Genomic DNA, 27,023 nt, shown 5'->3' with positions numbered 1-27,023 from the left:
GTGTCCTGTATTTTATTTGGCAAACCTGCCTAAGACTAAACTCCTCCTTTCCAGACCTGTCTTGCTACCTGAAATTCCACATAATCAGGAAAAAGGCAGAAAGGTAAAAGACATGGCGGGTGGAAGTTGGGTAAAATGAAAGAACAGAGAAGAAAAGGAAATACAATGGGAAGTAGGAATAAGATGGGCATGGAAAGGCAACATTGATAGTGGTGACCTTTTCTATTTTATAATATTTCTTAACATCTTTCTTTGTTATTTCTCCGTCTCCACCCCCTAGCCCCCCCACCCCCATCCCTAGTCATTGTGCTTTCATCACCTCTTCTCATTTAGGGCTCCTTAGAGCTATGTTAGAAGATGGTGTGTGTGCAAAGTGGATAGTAAGGAAGGGGAGTATGTCCTTTGGGTCAAGTCCCCAGACTTCCAATAATCCATCATCTCTGAAATGTCACTTACAAATAGCCCCTTTCAGCTACCAGTACTTTGCCATTAAAGAGATCAAGGTTCTTAAGTACCAAAAATGCTGACACTTTCGTTTTGGAGGATTTTCTTTATTGTGGCATTTTAATTGTATTTTTTAAATGTAAAATAACTTCAGGATTTTGTTGTTTGGTTTGTGTTTTTGCACACATTTTAGGTGGCAGGGGAGTGGGAGTGGAGACTGGCAAGGGGGAAATAACAATAGATAGTCTTTATTTAGCTAGGCGTTGAAGTAAGAAAAGGTTTTCATCTATTATATTTATTTAAAATTTTATTTTATTGTGTTAAGAACACTTAACATGAGATCCACCCTCTTAACAAATTTTTAAGTGCATAATACCGCATTGTCAACCATAGGTACACTCTTGTACAGCTTATCTCTAGAATTTATTAATCTTGCACAACTGAAATTTTATGCCCATTGATTGGTAACTTCCTATTTTCTCCTCCCTCCCCTGCCCCCCAACCCCTGGTAACCACCATTTCACTCTTTGATTCTATGCTGTGCCTATTCTAGATACCTTATATAAATGGAATCATGTGGTATTTAAGACTGGCTTGTTTCAATTATAATAATGTCCTCAGGGTTCATTCATGTCACATATTGCAGAATTTCCTTTTTTAAAGGCTGCATAGTATTCCTTTGTATGTATATATCACATATTCTTTATCCATTCATCCATCCACAGACACTAGGTTGTTTTTCCATCTTGGCTATTGTGAATATCAGTGCTGCAGTGAATATGGAAGCACTAATATTTCTTTGAAATTCTGATATCAAGTATTTTGGGTAGATACCCATAAGTGTAATTGCTGGATCATAAGGTAGTTCTATTTTTAATATTTTGAGGCATATCCATATTGTTTTCCACAGCAACTGTACTATTTTGTATTCCTACCAGCAGTGTACAATCCAATTTCTCCACATCTTTGCCAACACTTGTCTGTTCACTTTCTTCTTTCCTTCCTTCCTGCCTGCTTTCTTTTTCTTTTTCTTTTTCTTTCTCTTTCTTTCTTTCTTTCTTTCTTTCTCTCCTTCCTTCCTTCCTTCCTTCATAATAGCCATCCTGACAGGTGTTAGGTGATATCTCTTTGTGGTTTTGATTCACATTTCCCTGGTGATGAGTGACATTGAGCACCTTTTTATATACATGTTGGTCATTTGTATGTCGTCTTCGGAGAAATGTCTTTTCAAGTCTTTAGCCCATTTTTAACTTGAGTAATTTGTGTTCTTTCTGCCACTGAGTTGTAAGAGTACCTTATATATTTTGGAAATGAATGATTTGTTAGATGTATGTTTGGCAAATACTTTCTCTTATTCTGTGGGTTGCCTTTTTTACTGTTGATTGCTTCCTTTGCTGTACAGAAGCTTTTTAGTCTGATGTAGTTGCACTTGTCTGTTTTTGCTTTGGTGTCATATCCATGAAATCATTGCCAAGAACAGTGCCATGAAACTTTTCCCTATGCTTTCTTCTTTTTTTTCTTTTTAAGGATTTTATTTATTTATTTGACAGAGAGCGAGAGAGAGTGCAAATGCACAAGCAGGGGAGCTACAGAAGGAGAGGGAGAAACAGACTCCCTGCTGAGCAAGGAGCCCAACACGGGGCTCCATTCCAGGACCCTGGGAACATGACCTGAGTGGAAGGCAGATGCTTAAAGACTGAGCCAGCCAGGCGCCCCTCCCTTTGCTTTCTTCTAGGTTTTAAGTCTTTAATCTATTTTGAGTTGATTTTTGTGTCTTGTGTGAAATAAGGCTCCAATTTTATTTTTTGCTTGTGGATATCCCAGCACCATTTGTTGATGAGACTGTCCTTTTCCCATTGTGTGTTCTTGGCACCCTTGCTGAAGAGCAGTTAGCTGTGTATGTGTGAATTTATTTCTAGGTGCCTGTATTATGTTCTGTTGATCTATATGTCATTTTTAAAAAAGATTTTATTTATTTATTTATTTGATGGAAAGAGAGAGAGCGAGTGAGAGAGAGAGCGAGCACACACACAGACAGGGGGAGCCGCAGGAGAGGGAGAAGCAGACTCCTGCTGAGCAGGGAGCCCGATGTGGGACTCGATCCCGGGACCCTAGGACCATGACCTGAGCCGAAGGCAGACGCTTAACCAACTGAGTCACCAGGTGCCCCTATATGTCAGTTTTTAATGGCAATACTATACTGTTTAAATTACTGTAGCTTTGCAATATATTTTTAAATCAGGAAGTGTGATACTTCCAGCTTTGTTCTTTCTCAAGGCAGATTTGGCTATTTAGGGCCTCGATATATCTTTGCAACGGTTCTTTGAGCAAAATACTTTTGTCCCCACTCTGCAGATGGGGAAACTAGAGCTGGGAATGCAATTGAGGGCTGTCTGACTCCAAAGTCAGTGCTCTTTACCATTACATTCCAGATCTCTTAGCACATGGAGAGTCATGAATTTAACAGGAAACTGTGCAGTAGGACACATAAGTAAAATTAGGTAAGTTTCAGAGATTTTTACTCATTTATTCACCTGAAAAATGCATGCAATAATGTATATTTTGTAGATTTTTGAGGAGAATTTAATAGCTTCCTGAAAAGCAGTATGAGATTCTTATTAAGAGTTAGAGTATCAAAACAATGCTAGTTTCTAAAAAGAGGTTAATTGAAAATCTGCTCCTAATAATCTTTAATGAATAAGAAACATCCTAAATAGACCCACTGCTTTCACTCTATACTCTAAATTAAGCAGTATCAGGCCCCTCCCTCCACCCTCTCCCATGCATAATATATCCTGGGAATATGGTCTTTTTATTGGTTGACTATGTTGTCAGTCACAAGACATGGAAGATTCTGCCTCTGCTCTGTTTGCATTTAAGAATTAACAGATGTGCTTGCTTTGAAGAAACTGGTTTATTTCTTGATGGGAAGAAAAATCTTCTTCAGTTTTTCACTTATTTTTTTATGTATAGGATTTTCACTGACTTTGGACCAAATACTTGCCAGGAAGAATGTAAGGTGAGTAATTGCATATTTGTTAATTCAGCGCATCTGTGAACTTCAATGCAAGTGTGAAATTAGATGGTTCTGTAATTTCTTTATATTGTTGCATAGCTATATTTGTTTATAATTCAAATCGGATGTATTAAATTAGATCATTCTGTAGCTAACAAAATCATTGAACTAGAGTTTATAAATAAGACATGAAAATACAATCTTTATTATAAGAAGCAAGAGTTATTCAAAATGCACAAGAAACATTTGTATTATGTATCAAAGTATGTATCTATGAGAAAATGACTCAAATCAGTGTTCAGGTTTCTTTTATACTTACAAGTAATATTAATTTCATGGTTTTCTCCTGCCATTGTTGTGAGAGAAGAGAGCAAGGAAAAATTTAAAAACCTCAGAAATATATAACCTGTCCTTCAAAGAAAAGGTGTTAAATCATTTTAACTGGTAGGGGACGGTAATTGCTTGGAGTACATATGCTTAAAACTAACAAGCAAAACTTCTATTCCTGTATGCTTTGTCTTTGGCTCTTTCCATACCATACAGGGAAACTATAGAGATTTATCTATAAGGGAGAATATTCAGAATCTGAATAGCAATTAACTTATGTTATATCTCCTAATTGCTCATTATGTGCCATCCCAAAAAATACATCAGGGAATTTAGTGTGAACACAAAGGATAGCGCCAAGTAGGATGGTCTGCCAAAACTGTGTTAAAGAATCTTTAAGTCACCAGCTGATAAAAACTATAAGTGCAGGCATTTTCTATTTGTTTCCCCCATTGTTTCTAAATCAGTTAGTGCTTTCCTTCAGGTTCATTTTCAAATAGTAAGAGACCTATACTACTCTTAAGTTATTAAAGCTTAGTAAGGTTTCCTTACTTCATTTGTACAGAGATGACTGATTTGTGTATTCCACTGGTAAAATGTACACCAAATACTATAAAAATCCCAATTATGTTTTTGAAGCAAGGTTAATGGGTTTAAATAATCTCAGCTTCAGAAGGGACCCTAGAAATCACATCAATCAATGATCATTTGAATCTAAAAATATAGCATATTAATTTATTATGAAAGAAACAACAGTTGCTGTTTTATGAATGTCTTTCAAATCATGGATCTGAAATTTAAAATATCTTTCATTTTTATGGGTCAATTCAAGGTTCTTAAGTCTCTAGGAAGGATGATTGTATTTTAAATTAATACTTGTTTCCTAAGCTTAGAGAGAGTAGGGGTCACCACTCTTTCTTTACATATTTCTTCCTCAAATTGGGTTAAAACAATTCCTTTAACAAAAGGAAATATTTTGCCTCTCACACAGTATCCTGTGTGATCTCTCATTTTCTACTTCCCTTTCAGACTTTGTTCATTCATTAATCTGTTCATTCATTCATGCATGTAGCACATATGTTTTTAATACTTGGTACTTTTAAATAGCTAGGTACTGTGCTAGGTACTGGGTCTACATTGGTGAGCAAAACAGAAATAGTCCCTGCCTTCATGAAGCTTTAAGTCTAGTGGAGGAGGTACTCTCATTAGTCAAATGTGAATCATGCTGTGAAAGTGTGGGAGGCTATGAGCACATGTAATAGGCGGATCTGAACTGGTCTGAGATAGTAGGAAGAGTGTTCTTAAGGAAGTGACATTTAAGCTGTAATCTGTAGCAAAGGGAGGGAGTACCTAGGAGGAGGGGGAAGGGGAGGATAGAGAACATTCTAGGTGGAGGGAACAGCAAGTGCTAAGACTCTTATGAGAGAAGAAGGGAACATGAAGCATCGAAGGAGCTGAACTAAAGACTGCTGGTGTAGCTAGAACAGACAAGGGAAGAGGTCAAATGAGGTGAGCACAGTTAGCAGGTCTTTCAGGGTCTCAGAGGCCATGGTGGGAATGTGGTCTTCCTCCTGCACAGAACCATGGCAGAGCTGTTTCACCTTCACCTTCATGAAGGCATTACTTTGCAGACTCATGATGGACTACAAAAATATGGCACCAGCCACTAGAAGCTTCAGGCTCTTGATTACTTTTCAAACGTATTGCAGAGATCCCTTTTACTGGACAAGGATCGGAATATTTTTAGAGACAATATAGGTTTTGTTTCTTTATTATTTATTTAAAAAAAATTTAACCAGTGTTTCTCAGTTTATTCACATAGATAACTTTAAACAGTTAATTCTTTACAATCTTACTTTAGTTCAGAGATTATGTAGTGATGTGAAAATGTATATATATATATATATTTTTTTTTAAAGATTTTATTCATTTATTTGTCAGAGAGAGAGAACACAAGCAGGGGGAACGGCAGGCAGGCAGGCAGGCAGGCAGAGGGAGAGAAGCAGGCTCCCCGCTGAGCAAGGAGCCCAATGCGGGGCTCGATCCCAGGACCCTAGGATCGTGACCTGAGCCAAAGACAGACGCTCAACTGACTGAGCCACCCAGGTGTCCCGACATGTATATATATTTTATCTTTGGTTGAGATTATGGTTTCCTATAAAACCTTGTTAATTCAGTCTTGTGGGTATGGGAAAGGCCTATCTAAATTATAGTTCATTTAAAAAAAGAAGTATAGCAGCATTATTGTATGTTCATGACCATAGATTCATTGAAAAGAAAATAAGTCTTTGTTCTCTTCTAAAAACTTTTCATATGTGAACACTTGGAAATTTTTAATGAGTAGAGCAAAGTCTCAAGCCAAGCATATTATCAGTTTGGTAGCTCATCCATCCATCTATCCATCCATGCATGCATGCCTTCATTCATTCATTCACATACTTTTATTCAGGAAACTTTTATTAAACTGTTCTGCTAACTAGATATTTCTAAATGACTTGATAAATTTTCATATTATTTAGATAAAATATCTCATAATTTTTTTTTGTTCATTTAAGACATTTTAAAATTGAATACTTAACCCTGTATCATGAAATGTGATTTTTGGATAAATGAAGTTTAAATTAAAGAAATTTTAAAAGTCTATTTGTGTACGATGATATTATTAGAAAGCTTGAAGCTCTTAAGAAGTATTGCTTGGGTATTAGTGTTTCTTTCATGTATTCAGTCACTTTGTAACTTGCAGTACAGAGTTTGAAATTTAAGTAGGATAGAGATCTTTTAGCTAAAGCACATCGCTATTGTAGTTACATGATTACTGATTGGAGCCTCACTTTTGCTGCTCAGGAAATTAAATTTCTCAGTGCTCCTAGGTGTATTTGGGTTCTGAGGACTGATTTATGCTAACCCTACTCACCAGAGACTATCAATCAGAATGCTAATTTATAAATTTTTAAAGGAAGACATCTTTTTTTCTTCTTTTTTTTAGAGACAGAGAAAGAGGGAGAGTGGGGAGGTTGGGAAAGGGTCGAGGGAGAGGGAGAGAGAGAATTTTAGGCAGGCTCTATGCCCAGCGCAGAGCCTGATATTGGGCTCTATCTCACAACCCTGAGATCATGACCTGGGCTGAAATCAAGAGTCAGATGCTTAATTGACTGAGCCACCCAGGTGCCCCAGAAGGCATCTTTTTAAAAAAGAATAAATTAAAAAAAAATCCATCAAAGTAATGCATGTACATGGTTTTAAAAAAATCAGGTGTTACCAAGACACATCATAAATTATCGAAAAAAAGTGTCTCCCATTTCGTCAGCTTCTCTAGTAACCAACAACTCCAGTTTTCCAGAATCTTACGGTCTTGAACATTTATTTCTCACTCATGTTACATGTTGATAGCTATTCAGTGGGCTGTTGCAGGCCTGCTCCAGCTGTTTCCCATGTCTTGTCATTCCAAGACCTAGACTGAAAGAGCAGCCCCTGTTTGGGCACACCGTCATCATGGCAGAGAGAAGGGGACAAGGAGGCGGCAGACACATGCAGCACCTCAGAAAGTTTCTGCAGAGCTGGTACATTGTTGCTTCCCCTCATGTTCCGTTGGCTCGACCAAGACACAGAGCTGAGACTTACTGTGGGGCAGGAAGTACTCTCTACCTACAGGGAGGTACTGCAAAGCATATAGCCAAGGGCAAGGATATATACATCTCGGATTATTTCCAGGGAGTTGGGAACCATCCTACAACCCATAACACTGCCACATTATTTAAATATGTGTAGAGGATTTCTCAATTTACACGTTTTATTTTATTTTTAAAAGATTATTTATTTGAGAGAGAGAATGAGTGAGAGAGAGAGCACGAGCAGGGGGAAGGGGGAGAGGAAGAAGCAGACTTCCTGCCAAGCAGGGAGCCTGATGTGGGGGCTCGATCCCAGGACCCTGGGACCACGACCTGAGCTGAAGGCAGACGCTTAACCGACTGAGCCACCCAGGCGCCCCTCCAATTTATAAATTTTAGACATTGCCTAACAACTTCCTGTTATTGCTGACAAAGTTTTTGCCTCCAACACTGCCTTCACCGTCCTTTTCTTCATCCCCCCACCCATCTAATATATAGTTACATTACTACTTTCAGTTAAATCTGTGCTGGCATCAGTGTGACTGTGCATGTATTATTCACTGACAAGCCAGTTAGCATACTATAAATGTTTCTCTTTTCTTTATACAACTCTTTGCTTTTCTCTTGAGTTAAAAATTATTACCCTTTTTCATTTGCAATATTTAAAAATATATATATTCTTGGGACGCCTGGGTGGCTCAGTCAGTTAAGCGTCTGCCTTTGGCTCAGGTCGTGATCCTAGGGTCCTGGGATCGAGCCCCACATCGGGCTCCCTGCTCTGCAGGAAGCCTGCTTCTCCCTCTCCCACTCCCCCTGCTTGTGTTCCCTCTCTCGCTGTGTCTCTCTCTGTCAAATAAATAAATAAAATCTTTTAAAAAAAATAAAAATATATATATTCTTAATTCTTTTCACAAGTCCCCTCATCTAACATGTAGTGTAGCGTCTCAAATCCTTTTACCTAGAGCCCTCCCTCTAGGTCTCCTCTTTGGAGCTCTTTTGTCCTCTCACTGCAATCTGGATCGATGCTCTCTAGGTCTGATATGCAATAGGCATCCTGAAGTTTCTCTTCCTCACCCTTCTAAGTTAGAGCCTCTGTTGATTAGTGCCTGGGTTTCCTCTTTCTTGGTTTCCTCTCACTTTGTTTGAGCACATCCTCCTTTAGCGTCCATGAAAGGGTGTGAGAGATACATTTTCTGAATCCTTGTGTGATTCTTGTGTTTGTTTTTTTCTAATTTCTAGAAACTAATAATACATTTTTTGTATCCAGGCTCTAAAATGTTACAAGTACCTCATCTCACAAATATGACTCAAAATGGATAACAGAGCTAAATGTAAAAGCTAAAACTTTAAAACTTCTAGATAAAACACAGGAGAAAATTTTGTGACGTTATGTTAAGAAAATGGTTTAGACCCAGAAACATAGACAATAAAAGAAGAAAAACAAATACATTAGACTTTATGAAAATTAAAATGTTTCCATTTTGAAAGTCACCATTAAGAAAATGAAAAAGCAAGACAAAATGGAAGAAAATGTTTTCAATGCAAGTATCTGACACAGGACTTGTATCCATACAGAGAACTCTTTCAACTCAATAAGAAGAGACAGTTAACTTAATTAAAAATGTGATAAAAGATTTAAACACAGAGTTCACATAAGAAAATATATGAATGGTCAATAGGCACAAGAAAAGATGCTAATTCTCGTTAGTCATCAGGGAAATGGAAAAGAAAACTACAATGTGATAGCAACCAATGCCTATGAGAATGGATAAAATTGAACAGATTTACAGTACAAATATTAAAAGAACGTGGAGCCACAGAAAAGCTCATATAGTGAAATTGGCAGTTTTGTTAAAAGTTAAACTTTTACTATATGACTCAGCCATTCTTCTTCTGGGTATCTATTCAAGAGAAACAAAAAAATATTCCACATAAGCCCTGTACACAAATATATTTATATCTTTATTTGTAGTAGCCCCAAACTCGAAACACCATAAATGTCCATCAGTGGATGCCTAGACAGACAAAATGTGGTATATCTGTACAATGAAATACTTCTCAGTAATTAAAAGGAATGAGATATTAATATATATAACAACATCAGAGAATTCCAATCATTATGTTTAGACTGAAAGAAGCCAAACACTGAAAAATATATATGATTCTATTTATAATTCTAGAAAATTGGGCTATTATTTTAAAAAGTCCTTATCTTTTAGAAATACATACTTAAATCATATTAATTTCTGATATTTCCTTCAAAATAATACCAGAGAGGGGAAATGGGTGAGCTCATAGTTGAAACAAGTTTGCTTATACCTTGATAATTACTAAAGCTGGATGGTGGGTACAAGTACATGGGGGTGGGAAGAGGGCTTATGTTTTTCTGTTTATATTTGTATGTGTTTACAATATTCCATGATAAAAAGATGTGTAGATCTTCTAAGTTAGCAGTTTCACTTCTAGGAATTTATCTTAAGGAACTTCTTGGGGGTATGAACAAACAGTCCACAATAAGGTTCAATGTAGTATCGTTTGTTAATTGGAAACAACATAAATATGTAATAGGAAATTGGTTGAATAAATTGATACATTTGTATGATGTAATACCAACATGGAATTCAAAATTATGTCAGAAAATCATGTTGAGCACCGGGTGATGGATGGGATTGTTGAATCACTATATTGTACATCTGAAACTAATATAACACAGTATGTTAACTAACGGGAATTAAAAAGTTAAAAAAATTATGTCAGAAAAATATTACATGAGAAAATATTTGTGATATATTTTTAAGTTGAAAAAAATTTTGCAGGCTCCAAAACAGGATGTTTATACATACCTGTTTTTGAATTTTATAAAAAGTAAATTTATGTGTGTTGTATGTGTACATCTGTGTGTGTGTGTGTGTGTGTAGAGTGAAACACTGGAAGGATATATAATTTATATCCCCATAATTTTCAGAAAAAGTTTTTTGGCAATAGAGTCTGTCTTGTTTTTTAATTAAAAAATTGAATATTTTTGCTTTAATATGGTAACAGTACAATAAGTATAAAACTTCACTGTAAAAGATTTTATTATGTTTCATTATTTATTTCCTTTATTATTTGGTTACTATTTATTTTGGTTAGACCTCAGTATTTAGTACATTACTTGGTACATGGTAGGCCCTCAATAATAATATTCAGTGGATAAGAATTAGGGTTTATATTTATAAATTAAAAAAAAATTCTGACTTTTTCTTATTTTCTTTGAAGAACATGTATTACTTTTTTAAATCAGAAATTCACTATGAAAAAGTGGACAGTTTTGACAGGTAAGTTTCTGTCTTCTCTTGAGATGTAATAAACTGAAATATCCTCCTTAAAACTTCCTATGAAATCTGAAATATAGATATTTGTTCAGCATCTTTTTATTTTTGTTTTTTTCTAGTTTCATCTCTCGAACATCTTCAAATAAAGAAGTGGTTATAAACGGTAAGACCTGTATTTGCCTGTATGATTCCTTGAAGGGTTGAGGAGAAGGGTGTTGTTTGTGTTGGGCTTCACTGAATACTGGTGATTGGGGCAGGAGTCTCACATGTAAAAATCTCTTAAACTGGTGTATTCCAAATTATGAGCCAGAGGAGGCTCAAGCCCGGCATATTTTACGGTGCTTAGCATTTTAGTATCATTCAGGTACATTAATAAATCAGTGACATTTAGCCTTTGTACTCATATCATTTATTTGACAGATCAGCAGAGTAATGGAGACATGAATCCAATCCAGAATTTCACAACAATACCAATCACACAGGTATGGATATGTTAGGAAACTAGGTTGTATCTTTTAAAAAAATTTTTTTTAAACACATTTCAATCAGGTCAGAGCAACTGTGAAAATATGAATAATACTTTTGTTAATAACTAACATTTTTAAGTTTTGGATGGGGAAATGTATTATAGTAGTCTTCTCGTAAATAAAAAACTAAAGTTTTACTTCCTCTTGTATATTTTCATTACAATACTCAGTTTTACTTTAGTTGCTTTCCAGACAGGATCACTATAGTAACAGTTTATCTTTGGTTCCTGGTAAGCTTGGATTGCTGCTGCCTCTTTAATTTCTCTTTTATCTGTACTAACATTGGAGTAATCGGTATGGACTAGTTGATCTAGATAAGTAGATCTTCGGTCAGATATTTGTGACTTCTAGAGTCAAGTACTGAAGTGCATTGTCTCGGGCTGCCTCAGGTTTCATAAGATGAAGAATGATGTTAGAAGACCCTGCTAGTTTTTGTATATTACACGATCTGGACAGACTGTCTAAGGCAGTAGCCACTAGCCACATGGGGCTATTTAAATTTAAATTCAAATGAAATAATGTTAAATAAAATTAAAAATTAATCTCAGTTGCACTGGCCCCATTTCCAGTGCCATGCTAGCTACAGAAAGCCAGTGACGGCTACATGGCACAGTGCAGATATAGAACATACCCAGTGTTCCAGAATGTTCTATCGGATATTAGTGGTCTGGAGAATTAGGCTTGATAGCTAGAAACCTCTTGTTATGTTTGTTTGCTTAACATATTAATTTCTTTATTTTAAAATCTTGCCTTATTTGGGTTCCTATTTTCTGAAGAGATAGATTACTGCCATTAGTTCATGGCATGGTGAATTTTTGTTTTTAATTCCTAGACTTTTTTTTTTTTTTGAGTAGTTTTAGGTTTACAGAAAAAATTGAACAAAATAGAAGGTTCCCATATGCTCCCTCAATCCCTCCCCCCCTTGAGTTTCCCCTTTGTTTAACATCTTGTGTTATTGTGGTATATTTCTTAAAGTTGATGAGCCAATATTGATACATTATTATTAAGTACAGTCTATAGTTTACGTTCAGATTCACTCTTTGTGTTGTACATTTTATAGGTTTTAACAAATGTATGATGATATCTACCTACCATTATGGTATTTTACAGAATAATACTTTCATGGCCCTAAAAATCTGTGCTCCACCTATTCATTCCCACTCTCTCTCCCAGCCTGGAAACTTCTTGAGTCTATATTGCTAATATTATTATTTGCAAAGTCGGCTTTTTTTTTTTTTTTAATAATTTAGTCCTTTCCAATTTGGGTGCTTTGTGGAACTAGGCTTATATACCTTTCAGATATATCTATCAATTTTGGCTTGTTAAATGATTAAGATGGGCCCACCTATCATCTCCTTTGTCCCACAGTAACATGGACTCTGGAGTGAGAGAGATGAAAGTTTCAACAGGTTGTAAATTAGTCCTTTTACTCCAAGAAGCCTTTTGTGCCATGGAAACAAACCCGTCTCTTAAATTTTGTTTATTTGGTTAACTAGATTCTCAACTACACTCTGAGCAGACAAGGACATTTAGAAAAAGAACCTTGGAATGCATTCAGCCATCATAGCCCAGTCAATGTCTCCATGGATGGAATTCCCTGCATTCTTTTCTGGGCCAAAGGAATAACAGTAAAATTTAAGAATCAGACCTGGCTGGACCTTACAGATGAAGCTTTTGGCCAGACGGCAACAGTGGACATTAGCAACTCAAATTGCAGTGAAGAAAGTGCCATGTAAGTTGATTGCTTTGCTGGAGGCCCTTAGGGCGATTGTAGTCTGTTAACTGGGCCGTCAAGTTTTCTGACGATTCAGAAAATGGTACAGGTAGGTTCGTTTGTAGTGAACTTGAAACACATCTGTTATGAAATGTTTAATGTCTAAAATAAAAGAAAAATATTTCCCCCAGCAATTCTCTTGTTACATACCTTGAGGAAAATCAGAGTTGTAAAAGTGAAGGTTTTCCAAATTCATTCTGAAAAATGAACAGGATTCCAGGCTTGGTATCAACTTCAAATGTGAGGTATCATACTACTTTTGTCCTAGCAGGAGGAAATCATGTATAATGGAGCAGAGTCATACATCTTCTAGTGGGTGAAAAAAGAGAAGGCTGACTCTAGCCAGGGCAGATTTCTGATTCGGCGGAGTGTTCTGAAGTTGTGGGACGTTGCCAGTGTGCATATGTGCAAGGGTAGCTTTGAATGGCCATATTTCAGAGAATTCTTTAGGACATTTGTTCAAAATGATTTTAATAATTCCTTTTGATTTGAGATAAGCAGATTAAACAAATATCCCTTTTGAAGAGGAAATCAATTTCCCGTACCTTTCTCTGCTTTCTAGTCATCCAAGCGAAAAGTTTTTGCTTGTATTTGTTTTGGTGGAGGAGGAGTAAGTCTGGCATATCCCACTTGCTTTCTATAAATCTCCTTGCTTTCAACATTTGCTGGTATAATGAAAGCTTTTGGAAGATTGTCTGCATTTGTCCTGGCCTGGTTTAGATGGACAGAATGCTTTGTATACTCTGTGTGTGTGTGTGCATGTGTGTGTGTGTGGGCGGGGGGGGGGTATTCATTTTATATATTTGGGCTGGAAATACTTTTTTACTCCTGAACTTTACTTTTCATTTAAAAATTATTGGTGATGGGTAAAAGTGGATTTTATTAATATTACAAGTTTTAGTGAGTATCTTGCTATTCAGAATGATTATCTCTTATTAGGGAATTAAGGAATTTTAAGTATAAGCATCCAGAGTCCTCCCAGATTTGTTTATTCTGTGGCAGCACAGACTACCAAAGAGACTCCAGCACTGCTGAGAGCTCGGGACTTTTTTCTTGTGCTCTAATTAATTCCCTACAGGGCTCTTTATTTGTGGCCAGCTGCCTGGAGAGAGGCTGATTGCCTGGGGATCATCTTGCCTGTCTGTGGCTGACCGGCACACCTTGATTCCATTTATTCTTACCCCTGGGTATTTGTGGGGAAGATCAGAGCACCACACTTTTTTGCTGGGCTTTAGAAATCTTAATGATCACTGGGAACCCAGAGACAGAAAGAATGAAAACTTGGCTTCTTGTCCCAGTTCTGCCAGTGCAGTGTGCATTGTGACTTTACAAATAGGAGCCGCCATAGGATCATCATCTAGGAATGGAGATGATGATATCTATTAATTGTAACAGGCCTGAAGCACTTGCCTTGGACCAGGCACAGTGCGAGGACTTGACAGGCACAATATCTGCTATTCCTCAGAGTACTGTTGAGTCACAGACTGTTACCATCCAAAATCAAGGCTCCTAGAGGTTAAGAAACTTGTTAAGATCACACAGCTTATTGGGTAATAGAGCTGGGGCCTAAAATGTCTTTAACAATGACATTTTACCTTCTCTTTCTTGACCCTGTCTCATAGCACTGTGAAAATCAAACTGTGAAATGTATGCACGAGAACTTTGAGAACTCTTCAAGTGCTACTCGAAGTAGTAGTATTATCTTCCTAACATACTAATGATAACTAGAGTAAAATAGTGCCTATGCCTGGTTACCTGGTGGAGAGACCTAGGGAAGCTTTGGTTTTCGCAATGCACAAAGGAATGATTTGGTGGGACCTGGTTTTCTTCTTGGTCACCACCTACATATTCTACTAGGATGAGTCCTGAGTGAGCAGCATCTACCTCCTGGAGTCCTGTTCAGGCGAGTGTGCGGACATCCTGGACAGCCCACCCATGGGGATGAATGGAAGGCTTCCCAGTACATGAGGCATGCAAGGACCAGATACTGAGACCATCCCTCATTCCTGTGAATCATGCACATTAGTGAGATGCCTTTGCTGTGCTGGCAAGGAAATCTTAGGTTCTCAAGAACCAGAGAGGGAGTTGCTGAAAGAATAAATCCAAGTAAAGACATAACCATGTAAGGTCAAAAGCACAGATTAAAAAAAGGTGACCTTGTTTTAGTGCTTGGAAACAAAATGTTCAGGGAAAGGCAAGTTGTTGGCAGACAGATTTGCTACGGAAATCTTTTAAAATAGTGAATATAGAGCATAATCCGAGCATCTGGGGGTATTTTGAACTTAGGCAATTATAGTCTGAAGAATTCAGAGTCTCTTTTAAACATAGGAGGTTAGGGCGCTTGGAAGAGTAAAAGCAGCTCTTTTTTGAGGGACTTGCTAGATTGTATTTCTCCTTCGTGTTCCCAGGTTATGGTGCAGTGCCTGACTCAGAAGAGTCTCACTGAATCGTCGTTGAATTTGCTTTGTTGAAATCAGGCATGTTCTTTACTCTGCAGCAGAGCATGTTAACAGCTCTCACTGAAACCAGGACTGCTGGAGAAAGCTCTTGGAGTGTCAGAAGCTTACAGGCCATTGACCTGCTCCATCAGGAAAAGGGGACAGCAGTTAGGTGGACTCAGTATGGCCTTGCTTTGAGGTTTAGTTCATCAGCTACAGGGTCATTTTATGGATAGCTAAGCTATTCTGATTCCTTGGAAGAAGTAGAGAAATTTCTGTTAAAATAAGTGACCAAACTTGTAAAATACTATTCAAGAAATAAATTTTATTTCTTTAAAGTATTTTAAGTGCTTTGTAATAGGCTATCAGAATAGTCTTAGAGAAAGGCCCTTTTGGAGACCTGCTTTACTGAATAAATTAGCTTATAAAGTGTTCATAAATGAATGCTTCTAAGGTGTCTAAGCTTAACAATGTTAGGAAAAAAAGATAATTCTCTTAGTAACTTTATGTGGTTTATTTTGTAAATACCCTTCCCCTTTCCCCATAAATAGTATGACAATAAATTTCAGCTCAATCACTGACATTTCTGTTTCTTGATAAGTAGGACAAAATAAATGAGATTACATTTGTGTGATGTTTTTTTCAAGCTTGTAATTGGACGTTTTATGGCTATGCACTTTTGCTTTTTTGGTTTTATAATGTATGTTGAGGTGTTATAACTTCTAGACATTATAATGTCACATAGCTGCATCATCCTTTCTGTATTTAAATTTTTCACATTTTCTCATTTCAGTTATTTAGCTTTTTCTCGTTCTTATTTTTCAGGCTTATTGAAATGTAAATAAAATACACTAAACTGTACATATTTAAAGTACACAGTTTGATCAGTTTTGACATATTTGTGCACCCACAAAACCATTACTACAATCAAAACAGCAAACATTTTCATCACTCTCCAAAGTTTCCTTGTGCCCCTTTGTAATCTTTCCCTCCTGCCACTCCGAGCCCTCCAGGTAACTACTGACCTGCTCTCTGTAGTTATAGGTGAGTTTGCATTTTCCAGAATTATCTATAAATATAATCATATAGGGGCACCTGGGTGGCTCAGTTGGTTAAATGTCTGACTCTTGGTTTCGGCTCAGGTCATGATCTTGCAGTTGGGGAACTAAGCCCTGCTTGTGCTCAGTGCAGAGTCTGCTTCAGATTCTTTCTCCTTCTCCCTCTGCCCCTCCCTGCTCGTACATACTCTCTCTAAAACGTATAAATAAAATCTTTAATAAATAAGTAAATAAATATAGTCATAGGGTGTATACTCTTTTTTAGTCTGGCTTCTTTCACTTAGCTTGATGATTTTGATATTCTTTGACATTGTTACATGTTTCAAAGTGATGTTTCTTTTTAACTGCTGAGTAGTAAGTACTCCATTATATGGATATACCACAACTTATTTATCCATCCACCTCTTGATGGAAATTTGGTTTTGCTCCAGTTTTTAAATAGCTTTCCAAGGAAAGTTGCTTTAAACATTCATGTACAAGGCTTCGTAGGAGTGTATATTTTCATTTTTCTTAAATACCTAGGAGTAGAATGGCTACATCATGTGGTATGTGCATGTTTAGCTTTTTAAGAAACCGCCAAATTGTTTTTTAAAGTCATTGTACCATTTACCTTTCCACCAGCATTGTATGAGGAGATTCCAGTTGCTTTACATCCTTACTGACACTTGGTATGGTCAATGACTGTAAAGAAAATATTTTTGTTTCTGCATAGTTAGCAATTTCTGAACAAATTTGACTGGGACTTGGGTTAAAAAATAAGCCTTGGAGTTAGTAAGAGATTTACCACCTTAGACCAATGTGTTTACCTGTCAAGAAGTAATGAAAATCCAAATCAAAACCTCAATGAGGTATCACCTCACACCAGTCAGAATGGCTAAAATTAACAAGTCAGGAAACAACAGATGTTGGTGGGGATGCAGAGAAAGGGGAACCCTCCTACATTGTTGGTGGGAATGCAAGCTGGTGCAGCTACTCTGGAAAACAGTATGGAGGTTCCTCAAAAAGTTGAAAATAGAGCTACCATACAATCCAGCAATTGCACTACTGAGTATTTACCCCAAAGATACAAATATAGGGATGCAAAGGGGTACATGCACCCCAATGTTTATAGCAGCAATGTCCACAATAGCCAAACTGTGGAAAGAGCCAAGATGTCCATCTACAGATGAATAGATAAAGATACAATGGAATATTATGCAGCCACCAAAAGGAATGAGATTTTTCCATTTGCAACGACGCAGTTGGAACTGGAGGGTATAATGCTGAGCGAAATAAGTCAATCAGAGAAAGACATGTATCATATGACCTCACTGATACGAGGAATTCTTAATCTCAGGAAACAAACTGAGGGTTGCTGGAGTGGTGGGGGGTGGGAGGGATGGGTGCCTGGGTGATAGACAGTGGAGAGGGTATGTGCTGTGGTGAGTGCTGTGAATTGTGTAAGACTGTTGAATCACAGACCTGTACCTCTGAAACAAATAATACAGTATATGTTAAAAAAAAAAAAAGAAGAAGATAGCAGGAGGGGAAGAATGAAGGGGGGGAATCAGAGGGGGAGACGAACCATGAGAGACGATGGACTCTGAGAAACAAACTGAGGGTTCTAGAGGGGAGAGGGGTGGGGGGATGGGTTAGCCTGGTGATGGGTATTGAGGAGAGCACGTTCTGCATGGAGCACTGGGTGTTATACACAAACAATGAATCATGGAACACTACATCAAAAACTAATGATGTAATATATGGTGATTAACATAATAATAAAAAAAGATGTATATGCATGATATATATGTTTTCTGAAACAATATGCAAGGCAATGTAAACTTGAAAATACATCTGAAAAACATAGCCTATAATTTGAAAAAAGAAAAAGAAGTAATGAACCTCAGGGCCATGGAAATATTCCAGTGCTTGGAAACCCACAGAGGCTACTTGTCTTCCTCTTAGAGACAATTATTTACATTCATCTTTATGGTGAGCTATTTATTCCCATCCAGAGGCTGATAAAACTCATCAGCTTACATTGTGAGGTAGGTACCTGGTACTCTTCTCTTTTCACGTGCCAAGGAAAATTTTTGACACTAAGGAAGCAAATGTTTCCCTCTCTCGGGGTTAAGGGGGACCTCTGTCTCTCTTTTATATGAACTCCCAGATTCACAATTTTGGTGTTCCTCACCTGTATTACAAATCCCAGTATGTACAGGATGACATCTGGCTCTCATCCTGTTGCCCAGGCAGAAGAATTGGGTTAAAAGGGGAACCAATGTGGTTATTGCTATGAATTAGTAATACTCAGTCTCACATCCAGGAAATCTCATGTTAACTTTCAGAAAAATGTGAATAAATATGGATATTAAGAGCTTAAGAGTAGGTTCTTTTTTGAGAGCAAAAGTGCAGGGGAAGGACAGAGGGAGAGGGAGAATCCCAAGCAGGCTCCGTTCCCATTGTGGAGCCTGACACGAGGCTTGATCTCACGATCCTGAGATCACCACCTGAGTGGAAACCAAGAGTTGGGTGCTCAACCAACTCAGCCACCCAGGCGCCCAAAGAGTAGGTTCTTAAAAAAAGTTTTAATTATTTCGATTACTGTACCATGATGCTTTTATCTTATTGTGGTTTTATTTTATATTTTACTGATAACTAATGATGCTGAGCATTTTTTTCATGTATTTATTAACTATATGTATATCTTCCTTTGTGGAGTGCTTGTCTTTTCACCATTTTTAAGTTCAGTTGTCTTCTTATTATTAAGTTGTTAGTTTTATTTATTATATTCTGGATACTAGTTCTTTGTGTATATGTATTGTGAATATTTTCTCTTGTTCTGTGGCTTGCCTTTTTTGTTTTCTTAAAACTGTCTTTTTTTTTTTTTCAGATTTTATTTATTTATTTGACAGAGACACAGCGAGAGAGGGAACACAAGCAGGGGGAGTGGGAAAGGGAGAAGCAGGCTTCCTGCAGAGCAGGGAGCCCGACACGGGCCTCGATCCCACGACCCTGGGATCGTGACCTGAGCCGAAGGCAGACGCTTAACAACTGAGCCACCCAGGCACCCCTTAACACTGTCTTTTGAAGAGTAAAAATTTTGAATTTAATAAACTCCAGTATATCAATTTTTTCTTTATATTTCATACTTCTATATATTTTTAGTTTATTTTTTTAATTAACATATAATGTATTATTGGTTTCAGAGGTAGAGGTCAGTGATTCATCAGTCTTATATAACACCCAGTGCTCATTACATTACATGGCCTCCTTAATGTCCGTCACCCAGTTACTCCATCCCTCCACCTCCGTCCCCTCCAGCAACCCTCAGTTTGTTTCCTATGATTAAGAGTCTCTTATGGTTCTATATTTTTTCAAGAAACCATTGGCTAGTCCAAGATTGCAAAATTGCTATATGTTTATTCTATAAGTTTTATTGTTTTAGTTTTTCCATTTTGAGGTAATTTTTTAGTATAGTGTGAAGTAAAGGTTATTTCTATTTTGATGGACTGTGTTGTTTCTGTTTTCTTAGTTTATCTCTGAAGTTTGGTGATGCTGAAATTCCCAAAGGTCTTGATATAAGGTAGGTATGGATATTACTTTGGAGTGTTATAGGTTCAGCACTTCATATTGGCTCCATATAATTTACTCACTCAACATGTAGTATCGAGGACCCTCTATGTGCCAAGCACTGTGACATGTGAAATGCCACATATAACTTACTATGCAAAGTTAGCAATATTATGGTGGGATCCCATGGTAATGATTTCTTTAGTTTCTACCAAAGCATCTGTATAGATTTTCCTTCTTCAGTTAGGACTTAGAAATTGCATGAACCTGAAAATGTGATACTCTTTTCCTGTGAGCAAAAAATATATGTAAAGCTCCAAAGCTGAAGCTCTGGTTTGAGGTTATTTTCTATATCGTGCCTTACAGTGAATCACACTTATCACTTTATAATAACAAAAAAACTCTCTGTTAGCTGAATTTCCCAGCAGATAACCCAGGCCTACATTTTGCTGTGTTAATGTGTGGAAGAATGCATCTGCCAACAGTGGTTTATTCAAGTAGTTAGGAACTGCTCCAGGAGTGGGGACAATGTCAAAGCATTATATTTTTTTTCTTATGAAAATAAAATGTTTCTGTTCCTATAGGACCAACCTTTTAGAGGAGATAAACAGCTATGTCTTTAACATTACTTGAAAAAACCAGTAGGATGTGCTAGGACAGTCTTTCCTAAGCTGTGTTCTATGGAACACTTCTGCTATGTAAAAATATTTATAAGATTCCCCAGGAAAGGGGTTCTGTGGTCAAATGTGTTTGAGAAAGACTGCACACTGTGTCCTCCTCTTGGAGATTCACAGTATAAATTTGTATATTAAAGTGACTGTGAAGACATGCTTTTAAGGAAGATTGTAGCACTTGGTGACTTTGATTAACCTCTTTTCCTATGTTTACTTTAGAAAGCTCTTTCCTCAGAATATTTGACTACATATCATGGAACCACTAGTGTTTCACTGGTCATAATTTAGAAAATACATGTCATCATCTTTTAGATAAACTTTATAAGGAAAATAGAATCCCACAAGGTGAACAAGCATACAAACACAAATATACATATCTGTTTGATAGGAGTAGTTTTTATTCAAATAGCACTTTTTTTTCCCCAAGAGGAAAATAGCTTTATGATTATTATCTTTTTCTTTCGACAAAGGAATGCGGCAGACACTGTCAGTACCCCATCTATATCACTTTGGGCTTTTTCCATTTGAGAGCACTGTATCAGCTCAACTTTGAACTGTCCGCCTTTCTTTGCCTAAAAGCTTCCTTTAGCCAAAGGGGTCCACTGCCTCGCATCCCTACCCGAGCAACTCTCAACCAATGACTGAAAGAAGTGTATAAATACCCCAGCTCCCTCACCCTCAGCCTCAGGTCAGATAACAAGCATGTGAACTACCCTCGTTCCCAGTGGACCCCATGAGCATCAAACTGCACTTGCCCACAGTGGAAACTTGCTTAATAATGTGTCCTTTTGGGGTGTCTTCCATTCCTCTGTCATTTTTCTTTTCTCCATTTGACATATTTTGAATTCCCAAATAAATTTGGGACTACCTCCCCAAATACTTCTTCTCTTCACATCATTGTCTCAGGGTCTGCTTCTCCAGGAGTCCAATACATGACAAGAAAACAAAAAAAACCAGAAAATATTTATCTATAAAAAGAACTTGAAAATCATTCGTAATTTAATCACCATTTGTAATCATTATTAACATTTGACCTCTGTCCTTCCAGAATTTTTTTTCTACGCAGTCACACGTTTGTTTTTGTTTTTTTTTTAAAGATTTTATTTATTTGACAGAGAGAGACACAGTGAGAGAGGGAACACAAGCAGGGGGAGTGGGAGAGGGAGAAGCAGGCTTCCCACAGAGCAGGGAGCCCGATGCAGGGCTCGATCCCAGGACCCTGGGATCATGACCTGAGCTGAAGGCAGACGCTTAACAACTGAGCCACCCAGGTGCCCCCGTTTGTTTGTTTTTTAATGAAAAAATGATCATGGCATATTATAACTTTTTTATTGCTGGAGAATATTCCATTCTAAAATGGCTAAGAGTAAAGCCTGTAGTCTCAAATTGGATTTGGAGCCCAGCTTCAATACTTAATCTCTGACTAAACTTGCACAAGCCATTTATTTAACCTCTCTGTGTCTTGATTCCTCGCCTGTGAAATGAGGATAATAGTATCTTTCTCATGTTAAATAAAATACACATAAAGAACATAGAAGGGTGCTTGACACAGTAAAAGCTCTCTTTGGGTTATTTTTGACCATTATTTATTTAGCTAATTCTATATTAGCTTAGCATTTAGTTTTTTTCAAAAACTTTTTTGCAATAATAAAATCAAGTTTTGATTTAAAAAATGAAATTAAAACAAGCTTTTTGTGTTTTTCTTTTTGAAGGAATTTGTACTGTCCACTTTTGGGGTCTGCCCTGTCCTTTGCTTTCGTTCGAACCTATCAGGAGACTCTGGTTCAGCGCTAGAAGGAAACTCTCTCAGAGCCAGTTCTGCTACCTGACAAAAGAGGGTGCAATTGCACTGCTCGTACATGACTTCCTGTGTCAGCAAATATCTAAGTGCTTTAGGAGTAATACTGTTTGTAATCATTTTCAGATTCACCCTTACCAATTACAACAAGTTGTACCTCCAGAGCTGGTTTAGTCTGCAGCGAGTCGAGATTATTTTCAATAATTCAATCCAAGCAACTTTTAATGCAACTGGCATCTATGCTCCGTCAAGTTATTCCTACCACTGCCAGCGTGTCAGCAGCCTGCAGCGGTATGATGCCCTCTTGTTGCCCAGCTACACGGATGACATGTCAAGCCTATGGGAGGTCACTTTTGTTGATTTCCAGGTAATGAACTAAAACATATGCTCAGTGCACCTGTATATTTGGTGCCAAAGAAACTCAGTGTTTGAAAACACCGGAAATATAGATGTTTCGGGAAAAGAGAGGAATGGTTACCTTTAAAATAATATTGGTATTTCTTTTCTTTATCTTCTAAGTCATGAAATGGAATAGGATAGAATATTTCCTCTCCCTGTGCACTACCCACACCCTACGCACCGCCCCCCGCCCCCCCGACTTGCTTTTACAGTCACATTTCTGCAGTCACTAATAATTATCAATGAGGAATGCCAGCAATCTAAGCTGGAGTGAAGCTGTGGCATGAAGCCCAGTGACTGACAGTTCCTGGAGTGAGAGGCCCTTCTGGGGAGAGGAACTGTTGGGAAATTATTTTATTTCCTTCAGGGAGTGGAGCAGTGATCCTATCAGGACAGATAAGTACATCTGTAGCATGAGTGACAGCTTTGGCAGTTAGCACAGGAATGGAACTGTCAGCTAAGGAGTCAAAAATACCCCAGAGATCCTCTTGAAAGTATTTGGGGAAAGGCATGGGGGCTTTAGATGTTTCTTTTCACCACCAGAATCTCAGGCAGAAAGACATCTGTCAACTTCCTCTCTCCTGTTTACCTGTAAAGAAAGCTTCACTCGTTCTTCCAACTCATTGAAATAGGCACGGTTTTGCATGTCCCTCTTATGGGCACTTTCCAATCTTTTCCAAATGTAAATGGATTTACTTCTTCTTCCCCCCAGCTTGGAGAGGTGTGCAGTTTGGGGTAGGGAAGGAGCTTGCATTTTGGAGTTTGAAAGAAAGACTTGGTTTCAAATTGCTTGTCAGCTACCTGGGCAAACTACTTCACCCTCTTGATTTCTGGCCTTTCTTTTATGAATGTAAAGAAGTCATGGCCTTATTATGTGGCAACACGAGGACTATGTCAGGCATGGATTAACAGTAACACTACTTATGAGTCCCCCACCCAGTGTGTCAGCACTGTTGTGGTTATTTTACATACTTTGTCTTCAAAACTTATAATGTTGCAAGATTGCTGTTGTTATCCCTGTTTTAAAAATGCAATGACTGAAGTTCTGATGATTACGTAATTTTTCAAAGTGATATAACTCGTAAATGGTAGAAGCAGAATTTGAATTCTGCACTGACTTCAGAGGCACTTTATAATATATATAATGTATATGTATTTATCAATATTTAAAAAGTACATATTATATATATTTCTCTCACTTGCACTTTAAAAAGAGAAGCAGGCACAAAGTAATAACGAAAACAAGGAATAATTCACACATAATCTTGCCTAATGAGAACAGAGGAATTGACTGATTTATACCTCTTCCTTGTTTCAGAAATGATTTAGGGTGACTTAGAGAAACACTGTAAGAAAATTGACTTTGAAAAATGCACAAACCACACCCATTAGGATGGTTATTATAAGAAAACAAGCAAACCCAAAACAGAAAATAACAAATGTTGGCAAGGATGTCCTTCAGGTATTCTCCACAGATACTGTTCTCAAGCAAGTCTTAAGAATTAAATAACAGTCAATGTGAGGACATTGTCTTTGGCTGGAGTTGTGGCATCAAATGAGGCCATCTTTTGTCATTTTATCAAGAGCTTGACTCTTCAGGCACTAGTTTGAAGAGAAGACCACTTTGCCTCTTCATAGAGGAGTGGGCCAAGAATCCAAGAAGCCAGGCCAAGAGTCTCCTTTCGGAGCTGTTTTGGATTCAGTCTAGTGCACAGACAATCGGGTGGGCAAGGCATCTAAAGTCTATGGCTACAGGCATTTTAGCATTAAAAAATGGCAAAGCACCCACTTAAATCATAAAAATGAGTTCTCACTTAAAGCACTCATGGATAATTCAGTTTTCTGATGTACCCCTTTGAAACTAACTAGGTGACTGAGGTGATATTGTATAGGATTCTGTTCTAAAAGCCAACTAAGTGTGGGAGCTGCCTTCTACAAATGATTGCTCTTATTTAGAGTAGTTACTCTGGGTCAGTCTTGATTTAAAATTGTTTCATTGTCCCCATAAGCACATTCACATTTGTTAGATCATGTGTTCAAATTAATCAGTAAGTACGGGCCCCAGTGTCTTAAATTTGGTTAACCAGGAGTCCAGAACCCTCGGCCCAACTAGAGGTAGATCTTAGGAGAGAAAGAGTATGTCACTTCAGCTCTTTGTCCTGACAGATCCAAGGCTTCACCATCAAGGCAAGGCAGTTTGCCAAGCCCCGAGACTGTGCCTCCTCCTTCTCACCGGCCATTCTGATTGGCCTGGCCATGTCCCTGATCCTGCTGCTGGTGTTGGCCTACGCTCTGCACATGCTCATCTACCTGCGGTATCTGGAGCGCCACTATGATTTCATCACCTCTCCGGCCCACTTCCCCCAGTTGAAAGCTCGAGATGCAGCAGAAGAGAAGGAGCTGCTGAGGAGCCAGGGAGTCGAGTGCTATGAACTGAGAAGCCAACAGATCTGCAAAATTTATGTGTAATAGCGCAGGCCCCTCTTCCTCACGAAGTCCACAGTGGGCTCTGAAAGGAGTTATTTCTGTCTGTCCTCTTTGACTTGTGATATAAAGTGTTCACCTCATGGCTTGATTAAAAAAATACATGCAAAAAATACATTTTGGAGCATCCGCTGGCCTACTTAGAGAGATTTGAGGCAATGAAAAAGTCCCAGGAACCCCACAGAGATAAATACGATTGTTGCCCTAAAACTACTTGGAAGTTAGGAAGACAGAAAAAACCATTGAGCCATTAAGAGAGGGGAAAACATACTTGGTCCTCGTTGCTCGTGCCAGTTCAGATGTGACAATATAGAAATAGTAATTCCAAGGTTATCTGGAAGTTCAGAATTTAAAGTATTTTGTAAGTTTGCATTTTTAGAAATTATATCCCAGTTTTGTTTTTAAAAAAGTAGTCTTCTCTTTCCCGGAGCTGTTTAGGGAAGACTCTTGTCAGTATGGTAGAACACTTTATTCAAGGGCTTTCTTGCCATTTACTTTGCTGTTCAGAGGCCCCCCAGATGAGTTTGTGAAAGAGGGTAACAGTCTTGTATTTTCTTACTTTTCCATCTGGTTGTGGTGCCAAGGCTTGTTTCATTTGTCTGATTAGACATCCATTAACTCTCCTAGGTGCTACTTGAAATAAGCAACTGAGCTAAGAACAGTGTGCTTGCTATGCAAACACAGCTTCACGGCAAATCTCCTAAACCCCCTTCCAGTGAGATTGTGTCCCTTAAACTCTTCTTTAATAGAAATTCTGCAGCCACCACTGCTCTTCTTACATATGGATTTCTGCATAGTCTTTCCCAGTTCTTGACAGATACTGAAGATTGGCTTCCCCTGAATTTTCACCAGAGCTTCTCTAATATGCCTTGTGTGTTAAAGAGAGCTTATGTGTAAAAAGTACATTGTATTTCCCTAAGTAGGTTTCCACAAATGAACTAGGGTTCTATACATGACCTGCACAAAACTTAGAAAGCAGATGGGAACAATGTGGGGTAGAGGATCATGCATAGAGAAATTGAATCTCTTGGGCAGCTGTGGTAATAAGTTTACAGTCTAGTACCATCTTTGATGCCAAGTGTGAATGACAATGATTTGGGTTTCTGATAAAATAGTCTTACGTTGGACATTTCTTTTGGCTGCATTACTCTTGGCTGTGAATATAGGTTTGGTTCCAGCCCTCTCAGAATTCTGTAACCTCTTAATACTCTATAGTGAATTTTTTGTTGTTTTTTTTTAATACCTGGAGTAGATTCTCTATTCTGTAACTAAGAATCTTGATTCATGTACCTATTTGTACCAAAGATGGTTATAGGGAACACACCCTGAAGAATATGGGAATCTAGTATTGATTTTTTGGCCCTGTTTAGCCTAAAACCAAGGAGGACTCTTAGCATTAGAGAGTGGGAAACAGATAGTTCACATCATTCCATAATGAAATTTTCATTGTGGTTGTTTTGAGTATCCATTGGTGGTATCAATGGTGGTTGTGGTAGGCTATAGGTACTTGAAGGATAAACATAACTTATGGTCCAACTGGGACACTTTTGAAAGTGAAAACGTCATTAACAATTCCAAGATAACAGACATAAGCAGAATGGTGCCAAACT

The 27,023-nt window shown here is 37.8% G+C and overlaps 1 protein-coding gene across 1 annotated transcript; it reads left to right on the top strand.

Moving 5' to 3' along the window:
* The first annotated feature begins 14 nt into the window (after positions 1 to 14).
* Positions 15 to 25,528, top strand: LOC118519598 (V-type proton ATPase subunit S1-like protein). The gene is made up of 10 exons (XM_078067091.1): positions 15 to 103; positions 2,877 to 2,945; positions 3,418 to 3,463; positions 10,654 to 10,712; positions 10,829 to 10,872; positions 11,130 to 11,191; positions 12,733 to 12,968; positions 20,021 to 20,071; positions 22,657 to 22,897; positions 25,096 to 25,528. Exons 2-10 carry the CDS (start codon positions 2,899 to 2,901, stop codon positions 25,396 to 25,398), a joined length of 1,089 nt encoding a protein of 362 aa, XP_077923217.1. The 5' UTR covers positions 15 to 103; positions 2,877 to 2,898; the 3' UTR covers positions 25,399 to 25,528.
* The last annotated feature ends 1,495 nt before the right edge of the window (positions 25,529 to 27,023 follow it).

Source organism: Halichoerus grypus, chromosome 2 (assembly GCF_964656455.1).
Source record: "Halichoerus grypus chromosome 2, mHalGry1.hap1.1, whole genome shotgun sequence".
Taxonomy (NCBI): Eukaryota; Metazoa; Chordata; class Mammalia; order Carnivora; family Phocidae; genus Halichoerus; species Halichoerus grypus.
The sequence above is the reverse complement of the archived record's forward strand: the minus strand, read 5'-3'. Positions and strand labels throughout refer to the sequence as shown.